The sequence below is a fragment of the Aulonocara sp. 'chitande type north' Nkhata Bay genome, linkage group LG19 (assembly GCF_057382095.1).
Source record: "Aulonocara sp. 'chitande type north' Nkhata Bay isolate Kocher_YH1m ecotype deep benthic linkage group LG19, A_spYH_male_GT1.1, whole genome shotgun sequence".
Classification (NCBI taxonomy): domain Eukaryota; kingdom Metazoa; phylum Chordata; class Actinopteri; order Cichliformes; family Cichlidae; genus Aulonocara; species Aulonocara sp. 'chitande type north' Nkhata Bay.
Genome location: NC_141362.1, coordinates 26,667,645 through 26,695,156, shown reverse-complemented (window position 1 = coordinate 26,695,156; position 27,512 = coordinate 26,667,645). Strand labels below are relative to the sequence as shown.

Sequence of the window (27,512 nt, the reverse complement as noted above, 5' to 3'; positions counted from 1 at the left end):
GATGTTGGGTATCGAAGAATCCATAGGTCCCTCATCCTATTCATGTAGCCCCTTCCGCCGGGGTTACTTGCGTAGTAGCATTCCAACAACGCCCTGTTTTCGTCTCTTGCCCACCGATGCCTACTTGTTCCAGTAGCCCACTTTTCGTCAGGGTGCCCTGACGCGGACCTTGTTGATCCGGGCGACGTCCGAGCCGGCATGCCTTCATATTTATTTGTCTCGCTCATGTCTGCGGTAGGCTCGCTTAGCATAGGGGGTCTAGCCTTAGGACCCTTACTGGATACAGACGCCCCAGGCAGGAATCGAACTTGCGATCCTCTGTTCCAAAGGCGTGTAGTCTAACCACTACGCTATCCAGCTGCTATCCGCTATCCAGCTGCGCTATATATATATATATATATATATATATATATATATATATATATATATATATATATATATATATATATATATATATATATATATATATATATATATATATATATACAAGAAGGCATCGGTGGGCAAGAGACGAAAACAGGGCGTTGTTGGAATGCTACTATGCAAGTAACCCCGGCGGAAGGGGCTACATGAATAGGATGAGGGACCTATGGATTCTTCGATACCCAACATCCACAATGACGGCGAAACAACTAGTAGCTCAGTGTTCCAACATTCGAAAGAAGGGACTGCTCTCACAGCTAGAGATTGACGAGGTACAACACAAATGCTACGGCAAGGAGGAGTCAGGACGCCAGGTCAGGGGGGAGATATCATCACCCCCACCCGAGATTGGGTACATAGCCCCAAGTGCGATAGGAGAAGGATCGTTGAGTGCGAGAGGAACTGACCTGAAAAATAGGATCATGGCCAAGCTTGAAACCTGGATCCCGCGTAGCCGGTTACCAAGATTACGTGAAGTTCCCTCAGAAGGTCTGCTAGATGATGTTAATGCAGCACTACGGGCAATACCTACAACCACGATTACCGACACTAACAAGCTGATCTACAATACGGCAACAGTGATCAGAAAAGCTGCAACCACCAAGTACCTGCAGAGGGTCAGGCAAGTCCTGAGGAGTCAGCTGAATGGTAAGAACAAGATCCGGGCCATCAACACGTACGCCCTGCCCGTGATCAGGTACCCTGCTGGGGTAATAGGCTGGCCAAAGGAGGAGATAGAAGCCACTGACATAAAGACAAGAAAGCTCCTTACCATGCATGGAGGGTTTCACCCCAAATCCAGCACCCTGAGGCTGTACGCTAAGCGGAAGGAAGGGGGCCGGGGACTGGTGAGTGTCAGCACCACAGTCCAGGATGAGACAACGAACATCCAAGAATACATTAGGAAGATGGCCCCAACTGACCGAGTGCTCAGTGAATACCTCAGGCAGCAGAAACCCAAGAAAGAGGAGGGAGACGAGGAACCATCATGGAAGGACAGGCCCCTGCACGGTATGTACCACCGGCAGATAGAGGAGGTGGCTGATATCCAGAAATCCTACCAGTGGCTGGACAAAGCTGGACTGAAAGACAGCACAGAGGCACTAATCATGGCAGCACAAGAACAAGCTCTGAGCACAAGATCCATAGAGGCTGGGGTCTATCACACCAGGCAAGACCCCAGGTGCAGGCTGTGTAAAGATGCCCCAGAGACAATCCAGCACATAACAGCAGGGTGCAAGATGCTAGCAGGCAAGGCATACATGGAACGCCATAACCAAGTGGCCGGCATAGTGTACAGGAACATCTGTGCCGAGTATAACCTGGAAGTCCCGAGGTCAAAATGGGAGATGCCCCCAAGGGTGGTGGAGAATGACCGAGCTAAGATCCTGTGGGACTTCCAGATACAGACGGACAAAATGGTGGTGGCTAACCAACCGGACATAGTGGTGGTAGACAAACAGAAGAAGACGGCCGTAGTGATCGATGTAGCGGTTCCGAATGACAGCAATATCAGGAAGAAGGAACACGAGAAGCTGGAGAAATACCAAGGGCTCAGAGAAGAGCTCGAGAGGATGTGGAGGGTGAAGGTAATGGTGGTCCCCGTGGTAATCGGAGCACTAGGTGCGGTGACTCCCAAGCTAGGCGAGTGGCTCCAGCAGATCCCAGGAACAACATCGGAGATCTCTGTCCAGAAGAGCGCAGTCCTGGGAACAGCTAAGATACTGCGCAGGACCCTCAAGCTCCCAGGCCTCTGGTAGAGGACCCGAGCTTGAAGGATAAACCGCCCGCAGGGGCGTGCTGGGTGTATATATATATATATATATATATATATATATATATATATATATATATCTAATGGGGATTTGATTTAAAAGTATGTCCAAAAATTTATGTTTAAGAAGAAAATGTACAGAAACAACACATATGAGTAGAATCAGGTCTGTTAAATTAAAAATAAGGACTAAAGGCAGTAAGGAATGGTGCAAAATCAGAGCTAAATAATTAGTTCACATGAATGTTGTGGGTGGGTCAAGGTTAAAGGAGCGCTGCTGTAGCCACTGGCATCAACAAACCGTGCAGACCACTGCATGTGTTGTTCTCGGCTACCGAAGCGCAGCTTCCTTTGATCTGTTTTGTCGCAGCTGATAAGTAGGATGGATCGCCGCGGATGATGAAGCACTTTTCTTCCTCTCTGGCCTCATTCTGCAGCTCTGCTCCTCCTCATTCTCAATTCTTCTCTCCTCATTCACAATTCTCTCTGTTAGATCTCACAGGATGAAGAGAGCCCAAACAAGACTTTGTGCAGGAAAATATAAAGGCTTATATAAAAATCTGAAAGAAAAAACCTGAGGAACACTACGTTTTTCATTTTTTCCTTTCAAATGCTGGCAATTTAGAGGGTTAACAGCAGAACTGAAGATGTTCTGGTCTATTGTTAGCTATAAGTAACAATGCTGTTATGGTCAGCACTGTTTTATAGATTCAATTTACTGAGGTACGCTGTATGTATATGCTTCCATAAATTCCACGTCATACAAAAATCTTCCTGAGGCCAAGATGAGAAAACCGATACCACTCTTACATCTGTACGGTTAATATGTGGATTCCGGCAGCGGTCTATAAATTTAGCTTCACTTAAAGACTGTTGGCAAGGTAACAAAATATGTCCACCAGCAACTCCAAAGTACATCTCCTAAAATAGAAATATTCTGTCAAGTTTAATCTGTTTGCTTAAGCTGCAGCTAATTTAGTAGTGACACAGTAAAAGCTGCAGTACGGTTGTCTCTTTTTGTAGGCAGATATTGACAGAACAGTGTCTAAATATAAAGTGTAAAGATACATGCCAAGAACACGGTTAGATTTAGGAAATGTAAACCCCTGGTAACCTAATGTGTTTTGTCTTTCACTTAAACCTCGCTTCTTTATGACCAATAAGCGGTTATACATGCAATTATCACATAAAGTGCAGTCAATAGGATAGCAATCCAGCTATTGCTCTCTCTAATGTGCACAATGCACTTCATAAGAGATGAGGAGAGGAGTGGACGGAGAGGCAGCAGAGATGCTCAAAGGATGAGACACTGTCTCAGACTCACTGACGAACACAATTTGTATTCTGAAGTGGAGCTCTGCAGTGGAGCGGGGGGGGGGGGGGGGGGGGGAGGAATCAGGGCAGTGGATCACCATTGGTGGGCTGATACACGCATGCTCATAGTATGGACACATGCATGCACATGCACATATATAACCAAACGCTTCTCTGCACAAGCACAACTCTAATAACTGCATGCAAATCTACAGTATACTGTATATTGCCTGTGTATTAAAAATGAACACAAAGACACGCGTTAGTATATGTTTACACACAAACACATGTACACATACACACATGCACTCCATCTCTTCACTGCCAACCTCTTATTACAACAGGCTACCTCACTTGGCCCAGCCAAACCAACTGTAGTGCCAGCGCCAATGCAGCTGCTGTAATCTAGGCCAAGCTATTTTTATAGCAAGCAGCCAAGTACAGGCGCAGGGAGCCAGAGGGAGACAGAGGGATGGGAGGATAAAAGAATGTCTACAGGGCAGAGAGACAGATCTACAGAGTGTAGGTGAGACAGCATGAGGCAGAAAAGAATAGCACAGAGAGGCAGAGCTGGTGTAGAGGGAATAAAAGTAGTGAGGGGCTGAGTGAAACAGAGTGAAAGAGAGCAAGGTCCTGCTGTGTGCAAAGTACAGCGTCAAAACCTGAAGATGAGCACACAACAGAAATGACGAAAACAAGTAGCCTCCATCAACACTGCTTCAAAGCCCCAAACGTTTTTTCTCTTTTTAATCTGGTGGTTTGAATTCTGCAATTGAGCTCAGAAAATTGAGGGGAGGATGATGAAGCTGCTGAAGTCATTCAGATGTGAAATATGCTGATAGACGAGAGTTTTACATGACTTCTGGCAATCAAACTTTAATTAACAGTGATAGGCACAACTCCCAAAGGTCAAATCTGACTGTAACTATTTTCTCCTAATTAACAGAAATGAGCCTGTTAACATGGGAAATCTGCACCTATGCAAACAGAATTTCAATATGTGCACTGCACTCCTGGGTAGGGTTCAGGTGTAAAAAAAAGCTCATATCGTGTACTTACAATCAAGATTTAGCTAGATAAATCAAAATCTGATGACAGCTGCTGACAGATCAGCATTTTTGAAAGTTACTCTTAAATTATTCATTTTTCCCCTTAAAATGTATTGTCATTAAATATGTAGTGGTCATAGATTTGAAAGCACATTTGACATCTTGAAATTCTCTAATGTACCTATCTGGAGAATAGCCGTGCCAACATTAACCTGTGAGATAACGATACACCAAAGCAACAGCAATCCTGGCAAATTAGCTGATCTCAGCGCTAGCCGACATCAGCTGAAGGCTCAGCTGGCACTCTTATCCATATCCACTTCTACATTTTACATATGGAATGCTATTTAAACTCCTTCATAATTGACCACAATTGCTGTGCATCTGCAACCTCAACTCACCTAACCTAACCAATGCTGTGTCTACACATAACAGACTTAGCAAATAACCATTTTAAACTGTAAATCTATGGAAAAATGCTAAGATAACACAGTTTTACCAGCATAAAATAGTATTTTTGCATTAACAAGCTGATTCTCAAAGACCTACTCTATTACCCCCAAACTTGGCATGTGTTGGCATGGTGTACAGTGTGTCCTTAAAAATGTGAAGAATCCTATTTGCAATGGCTTCATTTTACAGCCTGACAATGATCCCAAACACACCACAATAAAAGCATATCTGGATAGAAAACCGCACAATGGATGGAACACTATCAGTAATGGATTGATCTTCCCAGAGCTCGGACATCAACATTATTGAAGCAGACAGTGCGGGATCATCTTGACAGAGAACACTACAAACGGCAGCCAACATCCAAAGAATAGCTCTGAATGTTGTTCAAGAAGCCCTGAGAACTATTCCTGAAGACTACGTAAAGAAATTACAAGAAAGCTTAGATAAAGGAGTTCGATTGGTGTTGAAGCTCGTTAGAATTGTTCAAATTCTATTTTTTCCTTATATATTGTATTTCCATGTATTTTTGAAGACGTTTTAATAAATCACTGCTCAAGATTTTTGCACCGACACTCTACAAATATCAATTTTCTGAATTGAGTGCTGCAGAACTATGATTGTTACCATGACTGTCATCAGTATTATCAGCTTGTTTGTTAACAACTTCCCATTCAATTGTTTCCCATTTAGCATCTTTTGGGCATGTAGCTATGGATGGTGGTATTGTAGCATCTTAGACGCAACAGTTACCTGCTTTTATACATTAATACAATAGAAATAATAATTTTAACCGACTAAGGAAGGGCAGCAAATATTTATTTGTCTAGTCAACTGGTCACAGTCATTCCTAGTTTTATAGTTCGACTTAATAGCTTTTTATAGTTATCTATTAACCATGTTTTATTAAATACATTCTTTAGTGTGGTGCATTTCAATTCTAATAATGTGCAAATTTGTTAAGAAATGAAATTTAAAAAAAAGCTTTTTGCAAACTGCATAACAAATATGAGAACTGACTGCACAGTATGTTTTTGGTCCACAGCCCACATCTGGTGGGCCACCAGCAGCTGTTCAACATTTTAACCCCGTCCAGCAGCTTAGGAGCTGGAGAGATGAGCTGCCGTATAGCTCTGTGGGGAGGACAGAGACAGAGCGAGAGGAGGAGGAAACACAGAGTGACACGTGCCGATGGTTCCACTGATTGCTTTGAAATCAGGTCAAATCTTTGGATTGGGCTAGGCGGACTCGTTGACCCATATGCAGGCAACAACGCTGCTAAAGGAAACATAACAAAGGAGAAGAAGAAGAAGAAAGAACAGGGAGGGACCCGAGGCAGTTTCAAAGCTTTGAAGAAAACATTGTATTCTGAGAAATGGGTATCATTTTCCAAGGCAAGCAAACAAAGAGAAAGAAAGAAATCATAAGACTGTTCACCAGAGGATGGAAGAGCGTTCTATTCTTTCAGATCTAATTGAAAGCTATGGGATTCTAATGGCAGCTGAGATGGGCACAAGTGGTGCACTGGTGCAATGAGATTGTAGACTGAGCACACTAAATTTAAATAAAGTAGGAAATGTTTATGCTTAAGTTTAAGATCCATTTCACACAACCAAATAATTATCAAAGCAACAAATGCTCAAAAGCGTACAACAGAATGCCACAGTACAGCCAATAGGCAGCATGATGGAGACGGTGAAAAGTAGAACGAACAATGATGGGAACAGAAATGAACAAACAAAGCTAAATAAGGGACCAAAACAAAAGGAAACACAACAAAAACATACTCCACGACAAAACATCAGCAACAGCATCAATAATCCTTTTCTGTATACAGAAATCGTTTTAAATGCCGTTTGCTCCAACTCTCCTCCAACAATAATGCTTCAAAAGCAAACTCAGAGGGGAGCTGGTGGTTACATTAAGACAATGAAAAGTTATGCAAGCAAGTGAAAAAGTAAAAAAATCTAAAATATGGAGGATATAAACAAAGTCTTTAAAACTAGGCACAAGTAACCATCCTGGATATACAACACAGTGGATGCTTTCCATTATTATAATGTTATAACATCTTTTCATTTATTTCTCACTATCAGCTTTACTAAACTTCTTATTTATTTATGGGTTTGTTTCGGCTCGTTAATTTGACACATTCTTGCCTAAAAGCAATCGCCTTGTTCAATTTCACGGACTGCATGATTACTTTTGTTCCTCGTTCATAAGAGTCCGTTTATACTCTGCATCAGTTAAAAAGGCGCTCATACTCTATTGTTGTACTGAGACTGCTATTCTTGAAATCACCCACAGTACATTTCTGTTTTTAGACTGATTGAACCGCAAAATAATCTGGATTTAAATAGAATCGCAAGAGCATGACTAAGAACAAATAACACAATGTCTTACATAGCACAGTAAATCTTAGAGTGTCATAATCAAGCCTTGTGTAGTAGGCGAGGGCGGGGCGAGATGCGTGTGTGGAAGAAAAGCCATCATTTTCATCAAAGCAGCCACACATAAAACCAGTCATAATCGCACATCAAAGAGCTAAAAATTATTTCCACTAAGCTCTTTTGAAGGTGTGGGGGAGGCGGTGTACAAAACAGCAAAACAAGTCCATGATGAGGGTATATAAGGATGTAAGTAGATATATTCATGTTTGAGCTTTTGAAATATTACATCACAGATTTATGTAAGTGGCTTTGATTAGCTGTGGGATTTATTAAATCGCAGGGTAACTGAATGACATTTATGTGCTAAGATATTTTTAATGTGGCATTGGAGATATTACGATATTTTACCACTTGTCTCTCAAATTCAAATATAAACCTAACAAGTAAGATTAAATGAAAAAAAGAATAAAACGATAGTGCTAAAGAATTTCCACAAGTAATGAGCACAAAAAGTTACTTATTTTGTCCAATTAAAAGCGTCAACTAATCATATTTAGAACTTAAACATACAACCACGGTGTTAACAAGAATATTGTAACATTACACAATATTGTAAAAACTTTTAATGAATTAAATGTGTTTGCAGCCTCATGTTTTCTAATCAAACGTAATGATACAAATGTTTTAACAGGTCAGCATTAAATCTCCCTTCTACTTCATGCAACATGCCCAGCTCTGTTATTTACTTCAATTCTAACATGAAATAATGTTAAATTTCAAAAACATTAAAATGATTTAAAAAATAATAAGTTAATATCTGCTGCAGTTTGCTTTGATGGACTGTTTTGCTTTCCTGGGGAATGTCATCTGCATCCCCTCTCTTAACCACATCTGTTAATGTGTCCACACAGATAAGGAGGCTCTGTTACAGTTACTAAGACCTACTAAGACCAGCATGAAACTTTTATAGTTTTGAGAGTTAGCAAAAATGTGAAAACGACTTTGTAATGTGTTCTACAGCATCTTGGACCACAAGTTTTAACTTGTGAATAATGCAGTGATCAGGTCAGTTTGAATCTTTTTACTCGGGAGTGTTGCTGCTCCTCTCTATCGACCCTTTTACAGCAGGCGCAACATCACAGCAAAGCCAACAAACATACTTTTTTCACAGATGCACTTCATAATTGCAGGATGTTGCAAACACCAGCTCTACTGCATACCCGCAATCCAGGAAGCTACAAGAAGGAGCTGAACAACTCACCTGTGTAGGGAATTCTGATGATGCGATCAGGCATGTGGTTGGCACACAGAGGGTCTCCTGATGCTCAGAAACTGATTCCTTTATTTTTTTTAAAATTTAAAAGTGCTTTTCCCTCTGAAGCATTGGTGTTTAGTGACTTAATTAAAAATTGGAACAGATCGGACCACTTACCCCCCCCCCCCCAATACATACTGCCATATCCATTATCACGGGATGGTGAGGATTGAGACTGAACACATTTGCAACAGTTTTTAAAAAAAATTCTTACTGTATTAACTGATGTAACTACTGTAAGAAAATAGATATTGCATAAGTACAAACACATTTTTCATTTTCATGAATAAATCTCAATATTGAATAATTGTAACAACCACCAGTGCCATATCTTTTTCTTTTTTTTTTAGCTTATTTTCAGTTTAATTATGAATTGACTAAAACTTTGACTCCAGTCTCTTTTATCTACAAGGCCACTGGATAGTCCTGAGAAAATAATTATTATTTATAATTATGATATAATTATTATTTAGTACTAAGTATTATTTATTTTTTAAAAATGGCAAACCTTGCTTTTTGTTTTGTCTCATCTAGTAGAGAACCAAAACCTTCGCCATCAGGAAGGAAATAAAGAGAAGGTTCTCCCAAAGTCCACCAATCTTCAAAGAATGAAAGATCACATCTTATCAAACAGTACATGCTGTCGGTGGAGCAGACATATGGTAACACAGAGCGAAAGTCATAAAATATCTGCGGCCCCCATCTTGTGAGGAAAAGCAACCCCACAGATCCCTTAGGCAAAACAATCCACCTCCCCAAACTTGTGAGAGAAAAGCCTGGAGTAGTGGAAGTGAAGGAGAAAGAAAGGCCCAAAGGCAGAAATAGATCCGCACGAAGACATGTGCCAAGCCTGACAGAGAGAGAAGAAACCAAACAGACAGGACATCTGGAAGGACCGCAGGATCGGCACAAAGAGTGTCCAAAAACAAGCTTCTGTAAAAGCCTGGAAGATTTCAAAGACGCTGCAGTTGTGAAGAACAAAGTTGTATAATAGGAAGTTGGGGAAAAACAAAAAGAGAGGAATGCTAAACTGGTTAGATGAATCCATGACCATTATGACAGGAAGATAGATAGCATACAGGCAGGAGAATGAGGAGAGCTGTCAGTTATATCCAAGTTACTCATAATCATACTAACAACAACATTTTGCACCTTTGTTCTTCACTGTTTCTCATCCCTCCATTTATACTGGGCTGTTAAAACACTCCAGTGGTCACCTCTGTTTTTTTCTTGACCACAGAAAGAAGAACAAAAACAGGAGATACTCCTCAGACGTGACACTTTGATATCTTTAGGAAGGAAAAGGGCAAAAAGAAAGAAGTGTTCAGAATTAACAAGGAGTCAGTGAAAGAAACTAGCACTACAAAGCAACCGCCTGTAGCAATGACCATTTTGACCACATTGGTGAAGAACAAAACATTTGTCTGTAGGTATCATATCTTGTGACAAAATCTCAACTGCAATAACTTCAGTAATAATATTTATTTCCATAGCTTGATCATCCAATGGTCATCCAGTTCTCACAAAGAGTTTTGTACACCCAAGAGCGTCTCAACTATCAACAATTAGGTTTGTAGAGCTAAAACACCCATTACCATCAGCAGACAGCTGTATCATCTTAATCATAAAGGCTCCACTGAGACCAACCATTTTCAAGCCTCCTTCATAAGACTTCATCAAAAAGTTGATTACGGTGTCACCGCCTTTGTTGTCAAATCAACACTCAAATTATTTCACAACAATTTGACCCTGTTAAATGGTATTAGGGGAAAATGAGTCCCCAGTGTTTAACAAAACAGTTCAGCAAATTTAATTTCACTCAGAAAGGGAGCTGATCCATGTAAATATCAAACAGATCTTAATAAAACCACATCTGAGAAGGGCTTAGGGAACTGTGTTTCTTTGTATAGAGGTTTGAGTGCATTTTACAGTGTTACAGAAGAGGTCATTATAGTTAACTAGAGAAAAAAAAACTAAAACTAGCTGTAAAAAAATTAAATTAACAACAAAAAACCCTAACTTTTGACAAAAAAATGTAACTAACTGAAGCAATTTTGTGAACTTGGAAAACAAACTAAAAATAAAAATATAGAGGTAATAATCTTAGTTTTAATATTTGTCAGTCTGGTAAAATTCTATTCACATTTGCCTAATGAGAGACTGATCAACATGTTTATTGAGACTTTGGTCGTCTATAAGACTGTGAGTTCAAATGTTCTGTGTTTTTAAAGTGACACCTGTACTGCTTTTAAACAAATCTTGCCTCTGACACAAGCCTGCCATAAAATAATAATTACAAAGAAAAAAAACTATCGCTGAAAGTAAGAAAAATTAAACGAAACATTTCCACACAATAAAAACTAAACTGAGACCAGAAACACTGCTCTGGAAACTAATTAAACTAAACAGAATTAAAGTCAAAAAGTCCAAAAAAATAATTAACTAATTAGAAAATACAAAATATTTCTGCGTGCAGCCTTTACAGGTTAGCCCATAAAACAGTTTAACAAGCTCACAGTGGATCATAACAATGCAATTTAATTAGTGGATATATTTGTTCTCATTTGCATTATGGGCTTAAGTGATTGTCTTAGTAAATTCATGAAGGTGAAATATTAAAATAAAAGCAGTAAAATTAAAAATTTGATGGCTATGGCACTAAACTAGCAATGATAATCTGTTACTCTTAGATTAGGAAATATGTAATCAAATTATAATTACTAATCACCTTTTCTCATCTCCAATAGAGCTGGTGATTACAAAGGGTTTACAGCCAAAGATTTCTTTTTCTGTTTAATTTTTGTAAAAGCAACATCTCCTGATGACACAGTAAACCCTTCACAGACAGGATGGCTTACAGAAGACTTTCTCTCGCTCATATTTTCTAATCAGTCAAGCACATCAATGTAAGAGCCTAAGGGAAAATCTACTGGCAAATTAATGCAACTGTAATCAAACCTCTTAACCCCTAATGCTATTCATGTGTTCAAGCTCTAATTTAGCTCCATATTTGTCATTATGCACAAGCGAACAGGGATCCCTTGTCATTCCACAAAGCAGATGATTGAAGATTTTTTTGTCCTGGGCTTACATGCACACAAATATGTTTTCATCCAGATTTAAAACAACACCTCAAAGCTTTCAAACTAAAACCGGGTCAGCAGACTTTGTTTTAAGGATCAGAGCAGTGTTGAAATCTGCCAGAAGTTTGCACAATGATTTAGTACAGATACGGCCTAATTTTAAGCTTGTTGTTTTCTTTTTTCTTGTACTTATATGCCCATATTACACTGTGGACATTAGGGCAGTGCATATGCATAAACATAAGCAAAGCGTCAAACTACTTGTAGACACGTTCTTCTAAATACTCACCTGAATTTTAAATGTTTAAAAAGTTTTATTACTGATTAATTGAAACTTTTTCATTCATTTTCAGTCCAGTCCTTGCCCCTGACCATTTTCAAGTCCCTAACTCAAGGGCTAAACCAGTGCTATGTCAACAGACAACTTAGTAAAGAGCCGATTTTTAATTGTATTATTCAACAGCCTGTGATAAAAAAAAACACAATTTGTTTCAATTTCATTATTTAAATGTACAAATGTACAAATGGAGCAAAAAATAATTAATGACAGCCCTATAAAAACTATCTACGGCAGATGAACAGCATCTAAAAGTCATTTCCTGACACAGAACCTGATAGATCCCTCTGCTCCCTCAGTTTATTCAGCTAGTGTTGGTTGTTCTCTGAAGCTTCATGGAGAAATGGTCTCAGTGGAAGGGTGGGTGTGAAGAAGCCATTCTTATGGCAAAGAAACGGGGAGAAAAGGACGAGGTATGCCAAATACACAAGAACTGGACTGAAAATCAGTGGCAACGGGTCCTATTGAGTGATAAATTCAAATTTAGACCTGATTATTGAAGCAGCGTGGGATCATCTTGACAAAGCATAACAAAATTCAGCAAACATTTAAAGAAGAGCTTTGAATGTCCTTCAGGAAGCCTGGCGAATACTTAAAGAAATGACTTAAAGAAATGACAGGCGCTTGCCTAAGAGAGTTCAGGCTGTTCTGTAGAATAAAGATGGTCATATCAAATATCTGACTCTGATTCTAATAGAAATGTAAAAACTCTGTTTTTGCCTTACATACAGTGTTTGGATTTATGTTTGCATTAGTTTCAATAAATATCTCATCCTAAAACAAAAAGAAATTAAAAGACAGTATTATATGTACAATGCTGTACATGCAATAAAATGGTCTACTATTAGACAGGAAAACAAGCATGAGTGTATACACACACACACACACACACACACACACACACACACACACACACACACACACACACACACACACACACACACACACAGTTTGAAAAGATGAGACTTTCTTTGAAAAAACCTCCTTAATCACTTTGTTTCCTTGTTGGACTCCTTCATTAATGGAAGTTTACTGAGTGGTGACACCTGTTGTTCATGACAAGACTGCAGAGTGTGTAGTGCAACTCAAGTGCCAGTATAAATGGTTCAGAATCATCAAAGTTGCCACAAAAAAACAACACCTAATGCAGCAACCATAAACTAGCATTTAAGAAAAGGTATGTGTGTGTGTTCAGCTTTCTGTAGATACTAAAGTCTAAAAATGTCTAAAAGTGACTAAAACCTGTCACTGCAAAAGAAAACACTGTCATCTTTTCAAACACTTGAATGCATCACCAGCTCTGTTTAGCCAAATTATGCTTTCTGTTGTCATCTTAAATTGTTTTCCGCTTTCTTCCCTGTTACACACAAAAGCAAAACAAGCACACCAGGCCGCAGAATCACTCCAGTAGGGGTACCAGAATAATATCCAGGCCACAGCAGGAGTAGCGGGCCGGGGGCACTCACTCTCTCTTTACTGCATCGTGTTTGACCTTCAGCCTGCAAAGTACCCGCTCCCTCATGTTCACCCTTTGGGACCGACAGCCAAAAATAGACTGCAGTCTGATACATACAAACATATCACTACTATACACTTGCATGCACACTGTATGTATGTGTACTACATAAACACACATACTCACACTCACTTTACTTCACACTTTTCCAGTCCTGCACCCTACTATCTTTAGTCCCGATGGTTCAGCGGCACTCTGCACAAGGGTTGTCTTTCTTTATCCTCATATATATTTATGTGTGTGTGTGTGTGTGTGTGTGTGTGTGTGTGTGTGTTTGTGTGTGTGTATGTATACATACATACATATATTTATATATACATATAGTCATGAGTCACACTATCAAACACATTGCACTCAAGTGGGACAGAAAGTGTGAGAGGAGAGGAGTTTTACTTTTCACATACTTAGAGCACTACATCAATGCTATATTGCTAATGCATTGCTAAGAGGGTCAGCCTGGAAAATTTTGCACTAAAGATAAAGTGGTTACTAATAGTGGTTAACATGTTTTGCTGTGCCAACTGGATGGCCCCTTTGTATGAACAAAAACGAAGTTTCAACAAATTAGAAGCAATGCTCATGTTAGGGTTAAAGCGGGCCATAAAGCTCTGGAACATCATTCTGGCACCTTCAATTAATGAGTAATTAAATCTGATAAGTATTTTAATACATAATGAATATAAAGCAAGTTCATTTTTCATGTGCTGCAGCCTGATGCTCCTTCCAGCTGATGTCAGGGAGATACTCAGCAAATTAGAAAGTAATGTCACCCCACGGGTCTGCCTGCACATTCATACACGTCCCTTTTCCTTCCCCTCCTGCGTTCATGCTGCAGGCTTCAATAAAGCCAGGCTACAGAACAGGAGCAAGCATAAACGTTTCTTTTTTTGAGTGCAGATTTTTAATATCAGCAAACACAGAGATGTTTTTTGGAAATTGGAACACAATGTGTCCGTTAGCTAAAGGTGACATCTAAGACATGGAGAAAAAGGAGAGAAAAAATGAGAGATTATTTTCAGAGATGAATACTACTCAGCTAAATAAATACTTAAATAATGAATTAAACTGCAAATGCAACACTTGGAGCTCCATTTATGGTCCCTCAAGTTTATAAGTCTAATACTCAGTTACTTTTTGGCTTGACTCCGCCCCCATCGATGTCTAACACTAACATCTTTGGGGCTTCTAAATGCTCCACTATCATGTTCACAGCCTGCCACTAGAAGCTAATGTTTACTGTCCATCCGTTTTCTGCTGGGTAGGTACTGCAGTGCCGTGTGGCTCTTTCTGGCTTTGTTGCTGAGGACATGTGTTTACTGCAGCTCGAGATGAGAATAATTAGAGAGCTCTGGAGAGCTGAGACAAACTTCAGAGGCATCTCATAATTCACTGTGGGTAGGTTAGTATCAGTAGCCGAAAAAACATGTAACATTTAACCTGCTGTTAACATAATTATTTGGATATCTAACACGCATAATTTACATTAATCTTATAACAAAATTTGTTTGCCTGCAAGATAAGAACATTTTGTTTGGTGTTGCACTGCAGCTGCTACTTGCTTGATCGCACTGGTTATGGAGTGAGGAGTGCTCAGGCTGACAGAAGCAGAAGCAGCAATAAAAGCTTTGCTCGGTGCTGATTAGGCCTGATATACGCTAGGCACTATGGGGGACAGCTCATGACGGCTCCCCTGACCTTTGCCTTCATAAGCACAGAAACCCATTTGCCTTGTTACTTTGCCCACACTCCCTCACTCCTTGTACACACTTGCTTTCTGTGGGTGCTCTACAGCAGATAATGAATCATTTCAAAATTAGAAGCTGCTCTAAGAGCACATTGCAGCGTGAACACTAAGATGTTCTCTCTGACATTGAAAACTAGGAAATACCAAACTGGATCCTCTGTATGAACAACTGACAAAAAAGTCCTCTTTTGGAATATTTTTAAAACATATTAATTTAACAAATAAAGGTCACTTGCCTATAGCGTAAATGATGAATCTAACTTTATAAATGACACATGCAGAATGATAAAGAAAGGCCCATTAGGTATTTTAATTGACATGATGATATGAGTGCTATGCATGATCGTTTAAATCATTAAGTGTATTAGTGCAGTCCTGTATTAATAATGACGCGTCATTTAAATTAGTAAATGAATAATAAAGCCGAGGATTAGTGGAGACATGAGCTGAGCCAGTCAGACCTTAGCTGATCTTCCTATAAAAACTAAAAAATCCAAACACTTTGGAGGCATCTCTCCATTTCAGCCGAAAGCTGGTCAGGAGCAAAAAATAGTGCAGATAAAAGAGGAAGTGTGCCACTAGGTTTTACTTACTTTTCACTAATGCAGAAGAAAGGAAAAAGGCTTTTACAGTGTGCTAAGAGCTTCTCATAAACATGGAGGCAAATGTTTCTCTGTCTCAGTAGCCATCTCTCCTCTCTAGAAGAGCACAGTGTGATTACAGCAACAGCCCATCCCTTCTACATGCAGGCCTTTGAGAACAGAAACAGAAGGTAATGTCGGAGCTGGGAGAAAGCCAAGAGCCCAAAGACACAAAAATGTAGGTTGCTATGTTCCTGCTGAATGTTGACAACACATTTAGATAAGTTTATAGCAGTTAGGCAAATGCTGAAATCTTCCAAATTTAACACGATTTACAGGTTGTGTGTGGTTGTGTGTGTAAAATTGAAAAAGCACAGCTACAAGCTAAAAACAACCTCATAAAAATCCATGTTCATGCTCTGAAAATACCACACCCAACCTGTTTTTTATTTCATATCTCTTTGTGCCCTCATTCTAAAGGCTTAAATAAACCTCAAAAAGTTCTATATTTAGCATAGCTCATTTATTTGAAACATATGGAGAACGTTCTATTGACAGGGTCTCACTGAAGGGTGTGTGGGTGGTATTTCCACTTAAAAGCTGGAGTGTGAATCGTAATGAAGTGAGGAGGCAAAACGAAAAGGAAGGGAAGGGGGTGGACTCGAGCGCTAGGAGCAATGGGTGTACGAACAGCAAACTCACAAAGCAGGAGTGATTCATTTAAAGGGATTTGGTGCATGCGCCAGATTTAGCCTCTCTGCTTTGCATTTATACACATAGAGAGGATAAAAAAAAGAAGGCTACGAAGAAGCACAGAACGGGGGAGGAGGGAGGTATTTAAAGAAAGTAAGACAGATAAGAAAGTTAACAGGAAAGTTTGTAGATTGTGATCAGGGGATGATGAGCTTGATAGTTTTGGGTGACCAAGAGGATGGACCTTACAGAAAAAAGACTTGAAGACAGGGAAATGTAACGATGCCAGCTGGACGGATGGAGGGATGACAGCGCAGCGTAATTGGATTAAAGGGCAGAAAATTAAAAGTATTTACTTTGTATCCTCCTCCAGCAAATAGGATCCACTGATAGCACGTATTGCTGTTCTGCTGAGCTACGAGAAAGGCAACACTTTCAAAAGAGGCCTTAACTGAATATATACAGTATGCATGTGCATAGACACAATTCCATATAATTGTGTCTGCATCATATATGCATGAGATCTGTAATATAAATAATACAATGCATGAGATGATGCCTGAATGTTATGCACAACCACATGGGCCAAGTCTGAGTGTGGCTCATGATTCTGTGCATGTCATGTTGTAATCTGCTGCTCTGCACTCGTGTTCCCTGGCAAACAAACAGCAACATCAGGTGTGCATATGTGCGTGTGCTTTTGCGGTTGAGCAATCAGCAGCGCAGCTTGAGACCGTGACTGGACAGGATGACAACTGCGCACGTGTTGCCAGACTTTAAGTCTTGGACGGGCTGACACACTGAGCGAGATGACTCAAACGCATAAACACCCAGTCACGCAAAACAAAGACACAGCCCAGAAAGTGCGTTTTGCAGCAGCTCACCCTGTGCAAGTCCTGCTCGAACACAGCTTCGTGGACGCTGCACGCAAAGAGCGCTGTGGGAAGGTCGCTCAGATCCATCATCTCCTCCACCATGCCGTCTTGATCACTCTCTCCAAATATCATGTCCTCTTCCTCCTCATCATCCTCCTCGGGATCACTGCTGTAGGCCTCTGAGCCGTTACTCCATGCCTTGGAGCTCTTTCGCAGCATTTTGAAGGCTTTTAGGCAGCTGCTGACAGAAGGGTGGAGATGACAGAGGATGGGGACTGGGAACAGGGTAGGTTTGGGGGTTGGAATTTGGAAGATAAGTTGGTGAGGCTGGATGAATGTGTGTGTAAAAGTTGGCTTAGTGTGAGGTGACAGTGAGATGCGGGTGTTTAACTAGATCTTAGTGGTAGGATGGAAAGGGAAAGTAAGATTAAGAAAAGCAAAACAGGATAAATTAAAGAAAAAGGTTTGCATCCTATTTGTAGGTTATATTTTCTCCCAGTTCAATTATACCATTCCCTCCCAGCAAGGTTATTAGCTAACTAAGACTAAACTTAAAACTAAGATGTGAAAATCATTTTACTTGACTAATTATTAAGGTAAAATTAAAAACTAAACTTTTGAAGAAAATTAAAACTACTGAAACTTGGAAAAAGTAACTTAAATAAAATAAAAATAAAGAGGAAATATCCTCAGTTTTAGGATCTGTTAGTTTAATACAATGCTATTACAGAATTGCTCATTGTTGTGTGTTTTTATTCTAGCACTTGTACTGATTTCCCTAAATCTTGAATCAGACATATTCCCTCGTATAATAATTAGACAGCAATAATTAAAAAATTAAAAGACTCAAACTAACACTGAAACTAATAAAAACGAATCTAAAACTAAACTGAAATAAGAAAACCCACTCATGAAACTAACTGAAGACAAATTGAAATAAAAACAAAAACTAATTAGGAAACACAAAACTATGATAACTCTGGCTTCGAGTCAAATTTTATTACCAAATATTTTAAAGATGATGCTGACTTTATTTGACCCCAGTTACAAAATAATCTCTTCAATCATACAAAAAAAGAAAGATAAGGCATAAAATATTTATTTAACCATCACTAACTGTGAAGAAGCCCTCAAAAAAAAAAAGAGTTTAATTTTCAAAAAAGGTACATATAAATTACTTGTGGTTGACTTACAGTTTTCCTCTTATTTTATATGAAAAATTAAATAATTATATTAAAGAAAAGAAATGGATAGGGGGGATGGTTAGCACCGCCAACGCTGCACTGAGGTAAGAGTGCCATCTAGTGGTATAAATATACACATACACCACAAGATGACACTTCCTGTGAATATTTTAAGTACAATAAAACGCCAACATCTAAAAAAGAAAAAAAAGAGCCAACTGTCAGATATTTAAAATAACACCGACGAGGAAGTTTGTTTCAATATAACTTCCTTGTAGCAAGACAGGAATGGTAAAAACGACGGCAGCGAACCGGCAACATCTCCTCCCTGTTGTTTAAGAGGATCGTGACATCAAAATTTGCGTTGGGTGTACGCAGAGGAAACCCCTGGACATTACGTAAAGCTCGTGCAATGAATAAATAAATAAATAAACAATACGATTCTGGCGTTAAAGCACTTTGCTATCGATACCAAAGATTGTTTTTAAGCCTCAACAAATTTCAATTTTTATACAAAAGTTAGCACACAAACACAGACGCGCGCAGAGGATGAAGTTACTCTTTTATTTTTTTCCCTCTGTAATCGCGTCCCATGCAAATATTTCCACTCACCTCCCTACTGTCAGCGAAAGCGACCGAAACAACCCATTGCAAGCGCACTTACATCAGGATTTTTCCGGTGACTTTGTTAAACGCAGCAAATAGAAGCTGTTCGTGTTTATTTTGAGGCTGTTGACGGAAACGTGGGTGTTTGTTATTACTGGATTATTTCACTCCGATGCAGCCTACTTCCACCGTCTGGATCCGCAGGTGGGGCCAATCAAATATGCGCGTATGCTCGCAGCGACCAATCAACGTGCTGAAAGGGGAGGACGCTACAGCAGCTTCATGATTGGTGGCGGCCAAGCAGCAAAGATGCACAAAATCCGCTGCTGTATGGGGTCAGAAGGATTTCTTAGAGTCATATCAGTCAGTAAGGATCGCTTTGCTATCTTCTGCATGTTTTAGCTGAATATATACACATTTCAGTGTTTCTAGAATCAATTGCTGTTATTTTTCCTCTATCTACCTGTTGCTCAGTCAAAATAAAGTAGCTAAGCTTTGTGTCTTTTAACTAGTGAAATGTAGTTCTGAAGATTTTACAACGGTTATCAATTCAAAAGCAGATTGCATGCTATAATACGATAATATTGGTATTATTGTGGCTCCAGGCCAAAGTCAAATAGAGGCATTGATATACATTATATCAGGGATGTCTAACATAATTTTACATTGTGGAACATGTGCAGTCAATTTTGAGCTTAAATCCCTGAAATATTTTACTATAAGAAAAAGAAATGCAATTTTCTGCAATACATCTCAGGTTTTCTTCATGATGTAGAAATGATGCTTTGACTTTAAATTAGAATAAATAAATAAAGGTTCTGTTAAACTGCCCTGCAATTATAAAACGGAAAATGCTTGCTTGTCCTATTTTTTATGGTTATTTTCATGGTCAACCTACAGCAAAAATCTTAAATTTCTTTCTGTCATGTAATTGTTTATCTTTTACTTTTACTTTGGTGTAGTATGAGTGGCGATGGGCAGCTACAAAAGCCGTGAAACTCATGAAAATGCAGTTAAAAAACAAAAATGTATCCCTTCCTTCACATTTTCCAAAGTCTTTGGTGGGCTGATTCTGGCGCCTCTGCATTATATGTACAAAGTCATCCCCATTATATATAAACCGGCTTTAAAATGGAGTTGGTTCCCCCTTTGCGTGATTTTTTTGCCCATTTATTCAGAAGAGCATTTGTGAAGTCAGTAACTGATGTTAGATGTGAGTTCCTTGCTCATAATCTTTGTTTTAGTTTAAGATTTTTGATCAGGTTTAGACCAGGGCTTTATGTGAACCACTCAAGTTCTTCTGCACTAAACTTAAATGCTGGAACAGAAATCGGCCTCCTCCAAACTTTTCTGACAAAGCTGGGACAATATGCCTGTCCAAAATGTTTTGGTAAGCTGAAATATTGGAACCAAGCCAACCCCACAAAAACAACCCTGTAGTACAATTGATCCTCCACCAAACTTTACATCTGGCAGCTAGGTAAGATCCTCATTCCAAACCCAAACTCATCCATCACACTGCCAGACCGAGAAGCATGATTTGTGACTCTACAGAACAATAGACCTTGTTTCTACTGCTCCAGTCCAGTAGTGGCTTGTTTCGCACAACTCAATATGACACTTGATGATGTAAGGTTTGCCCGCAACTGCTCTTCTATGGAAACCCATGCTCTGAAACTCCTGGCACAGTTTTTGTGTTGATGTTAATACCAAAAGACGTTTGGAACTCTTCCATTAATGAGTCAAACTGAATTCTAGACACTGTGACTATGTGCTGTCATTCCTAAACACTTCCATCGTGTGTTAATACCACTTAGAGTTGATTGCTGAATATCTAGGAAGGAAGAAATTTCACAATCTGACTTCTTGGAATAGGGGCCTGCTATTACAGTAGGGTGCTAATGTTGAAGAGTTGCATCAATGTCATTTTAAAACCACTAATGTGAAGAGTTGCAATTTAGCCGACAAAGAGCTAAAAATGTATCAGAAATCCCATAAAGCACAACTCTGACCAAACAAAAGCTGCATTACGTTAACTTTATGAGACAAGATTACACACCACTGTATATTTTACAATGACAAAAATCTGACATTTACATTACCAGTGCCGTTTTTCAACAGTATCCCAGTTTCATTAGAAGATTAATTATCACCACAATAACCACATACTGAACAGTGTTAAAGCAACGAGCCCTCGGGTAGCTGTTCTAATAACACTGATGAGATGCAGTGACCCATGTGCAGATGGCAAGTGTCTTAAAGTGCCACTTAGGCAACAATCACTTCATCTAATGATAAAATTGCATTTGAAAGACACTGCAGAAAAGAGTAACACTAACTACGTTTTTTATTTCTAGATTTGGGTGTTCTCAAAAACTCCCATGTGTTGAAAAGGGACAACCAAAAGTTACAAGTTCAATTGACAATGTGCACCGTTGTAGCTGGACAGCTTCATTTTTTATATATTCTGTTATTACACCCATTTTACTTATTAATCTTAAGATGCAAATTTTTAAGATCCCCCAATATGAAATTACTGCAACTGTACTTCTGATTAAGACAGTCCCTGACAGACTCCCCTCACCTTTTATCAACAGATGTTCTACAGAATTTGTAGCTACCATCTATACAATAAATGATCCAGTTCAGAACCAGATTTCAAGGCACGTTCAAAACTTTTAAGATACGATTAATAAATACATAATAATAAATTAAGACAACTGCAACCCAGTGTTTGGTCACATTAAGAAATGAAACAGTGCAGTGCACTCCCAGGATTAAGAGAAGGCAGAAAACTGTGCATGGAAGACAGTTGGAGGGAAACATTTAAAGCCAAAATATAATTTGACAAGTCTGAGAAGCTATATTATAAACAGCCATGGTTTGAGTCCTCCATGGAAGAACAGATCATTGTATGGCCCCATTGATAAGTGAATGGGAACAAATTGCTAACTATTTGTGGAGTGCTCACTGGAGGTATCCGAGATGACATCAAGTATAAGGTAGGCAGCTTCAAGGCGCAACACTGTCTCTTTTTCTCAAGTGAAGTTTGCAAACCCATCAAACAGTCTTTGGGTTTCTTCTGTTCATTCCTGTAATGAATACAGCGGACAGCTTTTAAAAAACGAAAGCTTTCCAAGTATGTGCACAGGAGCGTCAAGCCAGAGCTGGCCTTTTGTAGCTACTTGAATGTTATTAATTGTTGAATGGAGGACTTGGGAATCAGGAGATGCACTCATGTTTAATCTCTCTTTATGGCAGGATGGCCTTGTGATGCATCACTGGTTCTAGGTCCGAGCGGTGGCGTTTCCAGGTGGACTGGGAGAGGAGCAGGAGCCACTCCATTGTTGTTGACAAGAGTCCCATAGGAGAAGGAACCACTGTAGTCTGGCTGAATGACTGGGCCTTTGTCGTGGATCGTCGGGACACCTGATAATGGAACGGACAGGCAAAGGTTCTTAACACAACTTCAGCAGAGCTAAAATGCCAATGCAAGCCTGCGTAGCTTGAAATCTCAGAAGACACAATTTATGATGTTTATGTTAAAATTTATACAAACCATTGCTCATATTCAAGGTGACGCACGGCTCAAATATCCTTGCCTTTTTCTTGGTTTTGGTTATAAGGAACACTCCAAGGAAACAAACTGCAGATCTGTACAAAGCACAAAACAAGCATTTACATTTATTAATTTTTTTAATACAAAGTTTTACTGCTTGGTATTTCAAAGAGATACTGTATAACACATTTCTGCCAAGCATGTTTTTATTGTGTTTATTAGTATAAAAACAAACAAACACACAAACAAAAAAAATGGCAATATTAGGACAGGTGGCCTAACAGCATGCACAACAGTGAGTGACTGAAACCAAAGCAGTCAGAAGTCTAATTTAAAAAACATTCTGCTTATGATGAATGATTACTCACCCCAACAAAAACATGCAGATGTGAAGAACGTCTTCATTGCTAAACTCCAAGTAAAACACAGCTCCTGAAAACCAGAAAACAGCAAATCTTTAATGACTTTGGCATTGTTACTCTAAAAGGCGTGTAGCAGAAATAAAGCAGGTATGGGCTGCAGATGATCTATTAGACAACTATTAGAGTTGCGCACACAAGTTAATCCGATTGAAAACAATGGACAAACCAGCAACAAAGAAGGACATGACTCACCAGCCAACACGGCAAAGAAGGTGGAGAGGATGTAGTTGACACTCGCAACGAGAGAGGAGTCGTGCAGCTTACAAGCTTGGGAGAGAAATCTAGGACGACGGTAACAAACAAAAACAGTGGTGTATTAATTATGCTTATCTACTGGGTCCAATTAAAACCAATTTAAAACAAACAAACGAAAAAAAAAAAAAAAAAAAAAAAAGCAATCAAGTGATGCAAGTTCACCCTGCTTGGAAGATCGCTGACGCCACCATGCACACAAACATGACGCTGAAGATCGGGTAGTTAAGCTGCATGGTGCCTTCGATGGTGAGAACCAACATGCCTGACACAGCCTTCACTGTCAAGACTGTAACTGAGCCTGTGTGCCAAAAGTACACAAAGTAGGTAAGCAAATAAAGGCGACAAGGAGCGACAGCTTTGGTTCCATTTAAAAATCTGAAATGTGACAATGTATCCTAACAAACATGATAGCAGCTTGGTCGGAAATTGATTGCTTCAATGCAGGACACTCACCCAGCAGTGCCACCAGTAGCAGAATAATAACGAGGTAGTTAGCTTTGCGCCGTTTGTAGAAGTATAAAAGCAGGCAGAATGTGATAATCTCCAGGAGCTGTCAGTTAGGATACAAACAAGAATAAACACCAAATTAATGCCATATAGAGAAAAAACAATATATGAAACACAGGAAAGTCCAATAATAGGACAATTAATCTTACAGACAGAGACAAATGTGTATGCAGAATACCAACAAGGATAAAAAGAGCTGGTCATTTTTCTGCATTTAGTGCAAGGTTGTGGATTATAATGATTGTGTAAAGGGACGACCGAATTAAAAAGGAACAGAAGGTAAAACAGCCTTGCATTAGGTGCCAATTTGATGGAGCTTGTTGGCTCATTTATTCTTACCAGTTTTCCAAACTACAGCCTCAACATTAATCACAACACTGTGGTCATCTGTATGGTTGAGCTCCCTTTAAGAGATTTGTTTTAGCACAACATACAACAGACATGACATATACTAGGCTATTTAAAAGTGTCACTGCTTCATATGTCACGCTCTATATGTTAAACTAAGAACACCACATCTACAGACAGGAACCATTTGAGAACTGTCTATCTAAGAGAGATATCTCACCAGATACAGGAGAACAGGCCATCCAACAAGGTGCTTCACAATGTTAGCTGCTATAAGTTTTTCATGAGAGTTCGGTCCAAATGATACAAGGAGGTATGCCCCTCCAATAACAAGGATGTAGCCCAGGAAGACGAGGCCGTACTGCTCTGAAATATCACCAAGTGAAAACCGGATCTTATTTACTCTGTACAGGACAAACTCTTTGGATGTATAATTTCAGTCAGTAGAGCAGCAAGAAATTAGCATACAATGTCACAATTTCAGTTCACATGGATATTCTGAACTTACTTGCAAAGTCCTTTGGTTTCAGTCTCTCACGCAGGAAAATGAAGCCCAAAATTGAGCTAGCTGGAAAGCAATTTCAAAGGGAACAATCTGAACTTTTAATTCAAGCTCTCCTTTTAATTTGTTCTATTTTTATAAATAACATATTGATTAAGGTTGGAATATGTATCTGTAAAATGCAATACATATATCTGAAAGTGGAATAAATACTTACTCAGGACTGACACGGCATTGAGAGGGGCTACAATAGCAAGAGGGGCAAACGCATAAGAGACAAAGTTTGCTAGCTCCCCGAGACAGGTGAATATAAAACCCGACCACCAGGTTTTAGTGCGATAGAAGGCACGATGCTCCTTTGTTCCTGCTAACTTCACATGGCTGTATTTCTGCAAACAAAAGAAAACATGCAGGTAAAACACAGCTGTGACAGCGTAAGCAGAAAATTTACACAGCAGTACACGGTGCAAAGCAAACATAAACAAGGCCTAAATCAAACTATAAAAGAGAACATTTAAATAAGGGATGTCATGACAGCATATATCATTTATTCCACATAATTTTTAAATCCTGTAATGACCTAGCCTCACCTAGAAGCTAGAGGACATGACTCACAAAGGGCATGCACAGACAACATTGTGTATCAATTTAAAGACGTGAAAGTTTTTTCAAGGAGCCATGTACCTGAACGGTTAAAGAAATGCTGACAAGCACATTTCCAAAAATTGCAAGTAAAGTCCCGATGAGGTTGTCCTAAAAAGAAAGAGGAAAACATTTATTAAAATTCACATATTCGATCAAAGTTAAATAAACACAGTTTAAATCTATCTTTTTAAACCCCAAGGCAAAAAGAAAGAGAAGTTCGCTTTTTCATGGCACAACTCTTTGTGAACATTCAAATATATAACGCAGAGTGATTAAAGCGGATGCGTTGGCAGTTTTGTCTATAACAAATGCACAACGTGTCCGTCTAGTCAGATAAAACGAGACTTTGAATGAATCTAGATAAAAAATACAAAGCAGAAGGCCAAGACGTAGAAGTTGGACTTTAACCTAGACCAGATGAACAATACTCGTGCTAAAAGCCACTCGTAACACTACAACAAAGAAATAAGACGAACAGGAATGGCCATAAGGGGGATCCCGATTACGCCCTGCCACCACTATTACAAAACAATAACAGGAAACAGACTTTGTAGCTCAACTTTTGTTACAACCGTAATTTTTAAAACCTTGAAAACAGCGCTTTTGTATGGGTTTAGACACCCGCTACTAGAGCAAAGAGGTAAACATACAGTATTAATAGTCGATTATACATTAAAGTACTGTTTTTAAACTAAGCGTCTCACCGTGTAGGACCCTATTTCGGCTCCGTTGTAGTCCATTTCTGTTAGATACACACGCGTTCTCGGAAAAGTACCAGATATTTCACCTTGTCCGGTTGCTTCTGATTTGACGTAAAGTATCTATCGCTCATTTTTGTGCGTGTCCATTTTTCTTTTTTAGCTCTACACTCAGAAAGACACCATCTTTGAGACGAGGAGCATCTCACTTCCGGATTGAATTCACCTGTTTAGTGACGGAAGCCAGTCGGTTTAAACCACGTGACCGCGCACGCTCGCAGCTTTTATTAACAAACTAGAGGAGGATGTAGCCGGTTTAAGGCGTGTCTGATTCTTATTGTACGCAGTGACTTTTAACCTTTTTTTGTTATTCTTGCTGCCTTTTTTTGGCTTCTCTTATTAGTTACTGTAGTTCAGCACTTAGTTAGCAGTACCGAATGCGAACACTAGGGTGTGCTATTGACTTGAGATTTAGCCAACAACTTTTACAGCAGAGAAACGAGGCTCAAGTACCATTACAGTTTTTTACAGACGCTAGGACACATTTCTCAATACTTAGGTCACGTTTGCAAAACTCCTCACACAGTGAGCACAACAGAAGTCTATGTGGGCTAAACTGAGGACCAGTTATCATTATTTTGGCACAAAATGCATTCAATGACTACAACAAAAGTGACCTAAGTATTGGGAAATGTGTCCTAGCGTCTGTAAAAAACTGTAAATTCTTAAATTGTTTTATTTAGAGCAATGTCACACATCTATTATCAATTGTATATATTAAGTACAGTGAGACCAGGAGGGAACACTTTCATCTTTGCAATAATTTTTTAATGAAAAACAACCTGCCAAAAAAGCCATCATTATTACAATCTTACAATCATGACTAACGTCAGTGGTATGTTTTCTGTTTTCTCTTTGTCATTGCAACAGGGAAGGAGTGACAGTACAGTACGTCAATTACTTTTGTACTTTCTATAAAAGTAGCATTGAAAAAACAAAAAAAAACAAAGGTAGGTCAAGGGTGTGAGATACTGTTTCAACAATCAGGAGAGTTTTCTTATATATTTATATATATATATTTCAAAATGAGATTCGTATCATTTAAGAAACCAGTGAATCATTATTTCCATTCCATGCAACATTGCCCAAAAAGAAAAAAAAACCCAACTGTGGTAACTCCAGACATTTTGTGAATGTTTTCTATGCATCTTTTCCCATGAGTTAGCTTTTTAATAAGTA

General features: G+C 39.2%; 2 protein-coding genes across 5 annotated transcripts in view; both read right to left on the bottom strand.

Annotated features, from left to right (window-relative positions):
* rcan3 (regulator of calcineurin 3) overlaps nucleotides 1-19,535 on the bottom strand; it is a 50,857-nt gene extending 31,322 nt beyond the window's left edge. The window contains exons 1-2 of one of the 4 annotated variants that reach the window (XM_086274321.1): nucleotides 19,396-19,535; nucleotides 17,557-17,822 (exon numbers count right to left, since the gene is read on the bottom strand). In XM_086274321.1, coding sequence (XP_086130447.1) covers nucleotides 17,557-17,766 — 210 coding nt within the window. In that variant the 5' untranslated portion in view covers nucleotides 17,767-17,822; nucleotides 19,396-19,535. Of the gene's footprint in view, nucleotides 1-17,556; nucleotides 17,944-19,343 lie in introns of all 4 variants that reach the window. The other 3 variants (XM_086274320.1, XM_086274319.1, XM_086274322.1) reach the window with 3 other exon arrangements.
* Nucleotides 19,536-21,666: 2,131 nt separating this feature from the next.
* nipal3 (NIPA like domain containing 3) lies at nucleotides 21,667-26,518 on the bottom strand. Its single transcript, XM_086275297.1, has 11 exons — nucleotides 26,280-26,518; nucleotides 25,615-25,683; nucleotides 25,148-25,319; nucleotides 24,937-24,996; nucleotides 24,649-24,794; nucleotides 24,027-24,123; nucleotides 23,736-23,871; nucleotides 23,511-23,599; nucleotides 23,265-23,328; nucleotides 22,897-22,991; nucleotides 21,667-22,766 (listed from the first exon to the last, which is right to left on the bottom strand). The coding sequence occupies exons 1-11, from the start codon at nucleotides 26,313-26,315 to the stop codon at nucleotides 22,579-22,581; spliced, it is 1,152 nt and encodes a 383-aa protein (XP_086131423.1). The 5' UTR covers nucleotides 26,316-26,518; the 3' UTR covers nucleotides 21,667-22,578.
* Between the last annotated feature and the right edge of the window lie 994 nt (nucleotides 26,519-27,512).

Bases quoted from the DNA above. Each gene is read 5' to 3' on its own strand.
- nipal3 (XM_086275297.1), bottom strand. From the start codon at position 26,315: ATGGACTACAACGGAGCCGAAATAGGGTCCTACACG. The intron at 24,795-24,936 runs GTAAGTTCAGAA...GTGATATTTCAG, and splicing joins GAAACCAAAGGACTTTGCAA to AGCAGTACGGCCTCGTCTTC. The intron at 23,872-24,026 runs GTGAGTGTCCTG...TTTGGCACACAG, and splicing joins GCTACTGGTGGCACTGCTGG to GCTCAGTTACAGTCTTGACA.